Source organism: Bison bison, unplaced genomic scaffold, assembly GCF_000754665.1.
Source record: "Bison bison bison isolate TAMUID 2011002044 unplaced genomic scaffold, Bison_UMD1.0 scf7180017864295, whole genome shotgun sequence".
NCBI lineage: Eukaryota > Metazoa > Chordata > Mammalia > Artiodactyla > Bovidae > Bison > Bison bison.
In genome coordinates, this window is record NW_011494867.1 from 363393 (window position 1) to 371468 (window position 8076).

General features: G+C 41.2%; 1 protein-coding gene across 3 annotated transcripts in view; it reads right to left on the bottom strand.

The window, feature by feature from the left end:
- LOC104996455 (cytochrome b-c1 complex subunit Rieske, mitochondrial) overlaps window positions 1–6465 on the bottom strand; it is a 6770-nt gene extending 305 nt beyond the window's left edge. Inside the window, exons 1-2 of one of the 3 annotated variants that reach the window (XM_010850714.1) lie at window positions 6155–6465; window positions 1875–2500 (exon numbers count right to left, since the gene is read on the bottom strand). In XM_010850714.1, the coding sequence (XP_010849016.1) occupies window positions 1890–2500; window positions 6155–6368 (825 nt within the window). In that variant the 5' untranslated portion in view covers window positions 6369–6465 and the 3' untranslated portion in view covers window positions 1875–1889. Of the gene's footprint in view, window positions 1–1679; window positions 2501–6154 lie in introns of those variants that run through there. The other 2 variants (XM_010850713.1, XM_010850712.1) reach the window with 2 other exon arrangements.
- Window positions 6466–8076: the final 1611 nt, after the last annotated feature.

Genomic DNA, 8076 nt, shown 5'->3' on the forward strand with positions numbered 1-8076 from the left:
AAGCAATGATTCTACAAATGCAAAGTTCCTATATTAGTATATCCCAAGAAGTTATGAATACCTCCTGGGGCCACTTAAAGAAAACAGCCTCAAAATTTGTCAGCTTCTACTGGAGATATTGTAGTTTTAAACAGTAAGTTGTGGACAATTGGGACCATTAAAAAAGTAGCATGAGTATAGGAAAAGGTATAGGATTTTGCCCATGAATATTTAAAAAATGGAATCTTCACCAAAATGATAAACAAGCAAAATATCCAACAAATAGATACTGATTCTCTTGGCCTCACCATAAATCAGGGGGGGGAAAAAAAAACTTCACATAAAATGATCCAAATATTAAAACCAAACACTATAAACATATATTACTCATACATGATACAGTTTCACTATTTTTAAATGAAACAATACCAACTTTTCCTTGGTAATCTACATAGGAACAAAAGGTCAGAGAGCCCTCCATTTAAAATAGAGAACATGTCAAAAAGTAGCAAACTTGCAGGTTTGTCTCATACTTATACTTAAATACTTGAACCTAAATGTCATTATATGGAGATCCGGAACAAAATACTATCAAGTGCCCCATATACTGTACCTGCTAATTTTCCCTCTAGAATGGATGGCAAAAATGAACCGAAGATTAGTATTTACTTGTAAGCCTGGAAACTGACATTTTCTGACACACACAGATTTTTAGAGTCTAGAACCCTAAAAGACCAGTTCCCTCTGGAAGACCTAATCACTGAATCTCATTTGCTGTTTTACAAAAACATGTGTGATCACAAGGTGTGCCCAGTGGAGTACATTACTAACCCACCTCCAAATGGAAAAGACAAGACAAACCTATCAAGATAGCTGTGATCTCAACAAAGGGCAAAGCCCACTTCCAGTTCCTACAGAGAACACCAGATCTTGGTCTTATTTGACCTGTGAACTGGAAGCAAGCAGCAGAAAGAAGAGGGGGTTAATTCAGGTTTGTCTTCCTGTCCCCACCCTCACTTCACAGTGAAAAGTGGTGTCTCCAAATCCAACTGGAAGAAGCACCTCAAAATGTTACCATCAAAGAAACAAAACCAGCAGGATCATTTTCACACAAAGGTAGTATTAAATCTCAGATATACTATGCCCTCTCTGCCTCCTGACAGGATGGCTGTATGAGCTCTGGGGGATATAAATACCTCCACCAGATGAAGGAAATAAAGGAGCAGCACTTCCATTTTGGAAAGCTGCTCTCAGAAAATACCCCACACCACTGCCTCTTAAAACTGAAAAATTCTAATTAATAAGTTACTCCCATAAATGATGAATAAAACTTCTTGGCCTGTCATACAGGTGGGAGTGGAAGGTGTGCATAGCCAGGTGTGCAAAACAGCAAAGAAACTTGGATACTATTGTTTCTGCCAATGCCAAAAAACATCTCCCAGGTCTTGGGAGATGACCGGCTAATTCTACCTCAACCTAACAATGAGCTCTGTAGAATCTCTGTCCCTCACAGAAGAAGGTAAATAATTAAGAAAGTCAACTACAGATTTCACAAATATTTTATACACTCATCTACAATTTTTAATTAGAATTAACTGAAGAAGGTAAATAATTAAGAAAGTCAACTACAGATTTCACAAATATTTTATACACTCATCTACAATTTTTAATTAGAATTAACTATCAAAGACACTGCACCCTTTGAGCATAACAATGTTTAATGGGGGCTTTTTTAGGTGAATGCTTGAAAGTATTCAACATTAAATTCAATTTACATGTTTGCAAACACATTATTAGCAATTCTTAAATATTTCAAATCAACTAATTCAAAGCACAGAAGGCTTGTTCTCAAGTAACTCTTCTGAGGTGACATGAAGACTGAAAGAAGCCTGTAACTCGAGTCCAGGTGTCTAACCAACAATCACCATATCATCGCTGGTGAACTCATATGAGGGAACTTCAAGGTTGAGAGGTGCAGGCCCCTTCCTGATCCTGCCAGACGCATCATAGTGTGACCCATGGCAAGGGCAGTAATAACCACCAAAATCTCCTGCATTTGCAATGGGTACACAACCAAGATGAGTGCAAACACCTATCAAGATAACCCACTCAGGTTTCTTTACTCGTTCTAAGTCATGCTGTGGGTCCCTCAACTGGGACACTTCAACTGCAGCTTCCTGGTCAATTTCCTTCTTGGTTCGATGGCGCACGAACAGGGGCTTGCCTCTCCATTTGAAAGCCATGTTCTTCCCCTCTGGAATATCGGATAGCTTGATTTCAATTTTCGACATGGCCAACACATCGGCAGAAGCGCTCATGCTGGAAACAAACTGAGAGACGACATTCTTGGCGGCATATGCAACACCCACAGTAGTTGTTGCAGTCACCAAATAGGAGAAACCTTTCCGAGCCTCACTGCTCTCTTTCGAAGACTTTGTACTATCTAACACTTCAGGGCGACGATAGTCAGAGAAGTCAGGCACTTTGATGTCTGTATGGGAATAACGAACAGAAGCAGGGACTGCAAGATAAACAGAAGGTTAAAAAAACACAATTAGATGAGGACCCTGAAAGAGGCATACATCAGGGAATGGGCCCTTATGAATTCACAAGCAAAAACAAAATTATTAAAACGTGAAATACAGCACTCACTGGTCTCAGAAATGGCCAAGTTGGCAGTGCCAGCAAATAAAATACTGAAAACAAAATTAACTCAACCACTACCTATCATATTGGTATGAACTCCTAATATGTATAATTGACTCCACCTGATAGAACATTGCTGATTCAGAATTTGTAACAATTCAGTGCATCAGGTTAAAAAAAGTTAAACAGTACTGCAAACAACAATATTTTAACTCTCCAAAAATTCAACCTAAGATATACTGTGAAACTATGCTAAATATCATCCATATTTTCTGGATTAGAAGAGACCCTAAAACTCATCTAGTCCATTCATTAAACTGATATGAACATCTTATTAACCCAAATGTCTAACTTTATATTCCTAACTACCTGGTCTCCGAACTTCTAAAAATTCATAACTTAAGAATTGTTAAGATAATAAACATTCTGTAAACAGTATAAATGTAGTAGCAGAAAACTTAAAAGAGATTTCTATTTTAGATTTTGGGGTAAAAATTCAAGTAAAACCACTAATGGGCAGAAAAGACACCCTTATCAGACTATGTAACTATCAAAATCAAATGAAATCTCCAAAAGAACCAATTATTTCAATTCAGTATAATAAAAAAAGAGCAATTTTTTTCATATTTAACATCAGTGAAGGGCAGTAACATCTATAAGAGTCGGGTATTACTATTTTTTTTTAACTGCTGTGGATCTCTCAACTGGGACACTTTACTCCAGGCCATAAATAGGCCAATGTTAATATCAAATGAACATTAAATAACCAAATAATTACTGTTTATGCAGTACAGTAAGTCCCCCATATACAAATGAATTCTGTTCTGAGAGTGCATCTGTGAGTTCAATTTGTTCCTAAGTCCAAGAGAGTTAGCCTAGGTACCCAACTAACACAATCAACTACACAGTACTGTACTGTAACAGGTTTACAATACTTTTTACACAAATAATACATAAAAAACAAACACAAAAAATAAAATATATTTTTAATCTTGAAAAGTACAGAAGTACAACAGGTGGCAAACAGGGGCTGGCATCAAAGAAACAGGCAAGAGGTGCCCACTGGAGAAGGGAGAGGAGGTGGGAGATGGTAGAGCTGAAGAACAGTCAGAAATAGAGGAGACAAAGGGCAAGCTGCAATTTCACTCACGCCTGACGCTGATGGAACACATGTTCGAATCTTTGAAAGTTCAAAACTTGGAGGTTCTTATTGTATTACGGATGCAACAGTTTACTTTTTCAAACAACAGGTATGTCCTGTCCCATACCATTTTTTAATGTCTGACAAAAAATTAACTTACAGTATCACCTTTAAGTATGTTTCAGAAAGTAAATCTCTTTGCAAAGTGCATATTCGTTTAAAAAAATCTACAACACGGATCTGCTTTTTAGAAAAGGAGACACTAAAAACTCCTGTTTTAGAAAATGTTTCCACAAGAAACATGAACTTATAAAAAGCATTGTCACATAAGCTGCAATTCTACTGGACCTACTAGGCTGTCTCACCTAACATACTGCCTTGAGCAGTCAAACATGACAGTAAGGAATATGTTTCACATGGTCAGTAATTTAATGGAAGCCATAAGTAGTCAAAAACAATGGAGAAACCTATCTATGTACTTTTCTAACTCACTCAACATTTTTTGGAGGGGACAAGGACACAGGTAGTGACTACTGGATACTCACAACTATAGCAAAGTGACATTACACCACATACTACCCTACTTAAGTGTGACTGACTTTCCCCTAGGACTGTCTGGGATTACACAGGAAAGAGATGCATAGCATACCTAAAAGATAAAGAAACCCAAGTTCATACTTAAAAGCCCTGTCTACAATCCTTCCACACAGGAAAATGCAGAGAATACTAAAGAGAATGACTTTGACATTATCATCCAGAGATTTGGTAGCAAAAGAAATCCAGTTGTCTACTCACATTTTATTAGTAGGTTACACTTTATATTGAACTCCATCATTAAGAACACTTTGGGAAACTAGAAGTGCTATATATTGTAAAAATCATTCTCTAAATAATTCACATGAATTCTATTAGGTGTGACTTTTAGTAGCAAAGACGTTAACTATATTTAGCTCTAAATGAAAACAAAATCAAATACTTATAGAAACATCATCTAGAAATGGAGAAAAATTAAGGCATTATAACAAAACAGTTTTGTTTTAAAGTGAGCTCTGCTGCTGCTGCTAAGTCGCTTCAGTCGTGTCCGGCTCTGTGCGACCCCACAGACGGCAGCCCACCAGGCTCCCCCGTCCCTGGGATTCTCCAGGCAAGAACACTGGAGTGGGCTGCCATTTCCTTCTCCAAAAGTGAGCTCTAATGTATCCCAGTTCAGGGATCTTCTTCTGCCTCAACTGCCCCTTACCATACCCTCTATTAACCATCTTTCCACAAACCATCTATACAGAAAATTTTAACGTGAACTTAAGCTTCAAGCTGAAGTCACGATTACAGAGAACACGTTTGCCTTATACCTCTACCACTTCTTGGAAAAGTCAGGTAAGCCCGTGATTTTTAGAAGAAACTCTTTAGCCATATGACCAACTCCAAGATATTTTTCATCTTTGTTACTGAAATTTTCTCCTCCCTAATTGTTTCTCATTTGGGTCCAAATTACCGGCTTGGGCAATTTCTCTAAAACCGGGGGGCACACTAAGAAAAACTGCCACTTTATTCACTCACAAATACTCTGCACCAACTACACGCAAAATCTGAAGTTGTGGAAGATAGAAAAATAAAGGATACTCTCTATACCTTGAAGCTCAAGGTCAGAGGAATCCTCAATAAATCCAATACAGAATAGAAAGTGTTATGTGCTATAAAACATAAAGGAATCAGCAACATAAGATTTTACTAACCTGATCCTGAACTGAGAGGATAGGTAAAACTTGGAAATGTGGAAAACTGGGAGGCGCGTTTAAAGATAAAGGATGAATGCAGGCCGACTTAAGAGGGTGGGGGACAACTTGGTGTAGCGCCAAGGTCAATGGGACCAGGCAAGTAACAAAGAATGAAGCAGGCCTGATGAGGACTGTGATGAACTGAAGAAGCACTTGCTTCAGTGAAGGGTGCAACCAGTACACACGATAATGGAAACCAGAGCCCAGCACTGCCAACATTCAACATTTCCAGAGGCGCCAAAGATGGTCCGTTTTTAACAACTATGCAGGTAAAGGTCGACTACAGGTACCTGGCTCACAAGCTGCCAATTAAGGATCTCCAAACAGTGCATAAAAACAGAACAAGGCACCAAAGATAAACTAGGATCTGCTGACAAGAGGCGTAAAATACACTCTTGGTGAGAGCCTATGGCTAAATCAGTCTTTCAAATCTTTCACTATTACAGAGGCCTGGGAGGCGCAGAGGCCTACCCAAGGTCAACCAGGCCCGCAGACCATGCCATTCCCAACCAGGGCTCTGTTCCATTACCCGCAGCCCCCTGCCGTTCTCGACTGCTCCCTGAGTCCAGGGCCGGAAGGAGCAAGACAAGAGGCACCCTTCAGCCCGGCTCACCATTGAGGCTCACGGAAGCGACCAAAGGCCGGCCCGCGGCCTGGCCTCTGAGCGACTCCCGGCACAGGACGGAGCGCTTCAAGTCCAGCACAGGCGACTCCGAGGTGGCGGGCACCGCGGCCTGTACCAGGGGCCGCAGCGCGCCCGCCACCCCGCGGGACGTGGCCGATAGGACGGGCGCGAATGGGCCCGAGCGGGCGGCAACCGACAACATGGCGACAGCAGCTCCAAAAGCCAAGCCGGTCACAGGGACGACCTTCCGGCCGCAGCGCAGGCGCGAACGGGCGACGAGGGCGCGGGATCGTGACGTCAGCGCGCCAGCTGAGGGGAAGCCCCGCCTCCACAAGGGGCGGGGCCAGCACGGAAAGCCGCGGCGTCGAGGGCGGGGCGAGGGCCCGAGCGCAGGATGAGGAGTGATCTCATTTGTTAGCGCCTGATTACCAACAAAGGTCCGTATAGTCAAAGCTATGGTTTTTCCTGTGGTCATGTATGGATGTGAGAGTTGGACTGTGAAGAAAGCTGAGCACCGAAGAATTGATGCTTTTGAACTGCGGTGTTGGAGAAGACTCTTGAGAGTACCTTGGAGTGCAAGGAGATCCAACCAGTCCATTCTGAAGGAGATCAGCCCTGGGATTTCTTTGGAAGGAATGATGCTAAAGCTGAAACTCCGGTACTTTGGCCACCTCATGCGAAGAGTTGACTCATTGGAAAAGACTCTGTTGCTGGGAGGGATTGGGGGCAGGAGGAGAAGGGGACGACAGAGGATGAGATGGCTGGATGGCATCACTGACTCGATGGACGTGAGTCTGAGTGAACTCCGGGAGTTGGTGATGGACAGGGAGGCCTGGCGTGCTGCGATTCATGGGGTCGCAAAGAGTTGGACACGACTGAGCGACTGAACTGAACTGAACTGATGTCTAGTGGCTTGAGTGTCTGCCTCTGGTATTTGCCCCAAGAAAGGCGGCAAAGGAGGCCACCAGAAATGTCACAGGGGCCGATTTTGCCCCCGTTCGGGCAAAAACCTCATCTGTGGGGAACGAGGGATAAGAATGAATTATCATAATAGTTTGAATTGGGATAATAATAATTCTTAACGTAGGTAAAATGTTTATATATATAAAATACGGTTGGGTATATATATATTATATATTTTATATACATTTATATATATATATTATATATATACATAAAGAGCTTTCCTGGTGGCTCAGACAGTAAAGAATCTACCTGTAATGCAGGAAACCTGGGTCCGATCCCTGCATCAGAAATATCCCCTGGAGGAGGGAATACCCACTCCAGTATTCTTGCCTGGAATTCCGTAGACAGAGGAGCCCGGTGGGCTACTGTCTACAGGGTCACAAAGGATCGGTCATGAATGAGCGGCTAAACGAGCGGCTAGCATACATATAAAACCCAGAGAAGAACCTGTAGTAGTAATCACTATGTGTTTACTATAATGAATATTATTTTTATGCAACTAAAAACTTTAAAACATTTTTAAAAGTCCAGAAACTTATGTGCAAAGCTTAATAATAATGGTGATGGTGGTGGCTTATGTTTATTAAGCATTTACTATGTATTAGATTTTGTGCTTTACCTTCATTCTTTCATTTATAATCAACATCTTTATAAGTACTGTTTTACCAATGAAGAAAGTGAGGGTTAGAGGAATTATGTTCGCAAGACAAGATAGCCAGCAAATTGTGAGGTGGGGGGAGTCTGTCTTCTGAGCCTATGCTCTTAGCTATTGTCACAGTTTCCCTAAGGTTGATTTCAGGGGATGCAGAGATAAATCCCTAAATCACTTTCTATCAGATGGTGAAAATGTTACTTCTTTTTTACTCCTCTTTAAATTCTTCTGATTATACCAATGAGAAAGTCCCAGTTTGGTGTTAATCTTTAATTCTTCTCAAGATTTACTA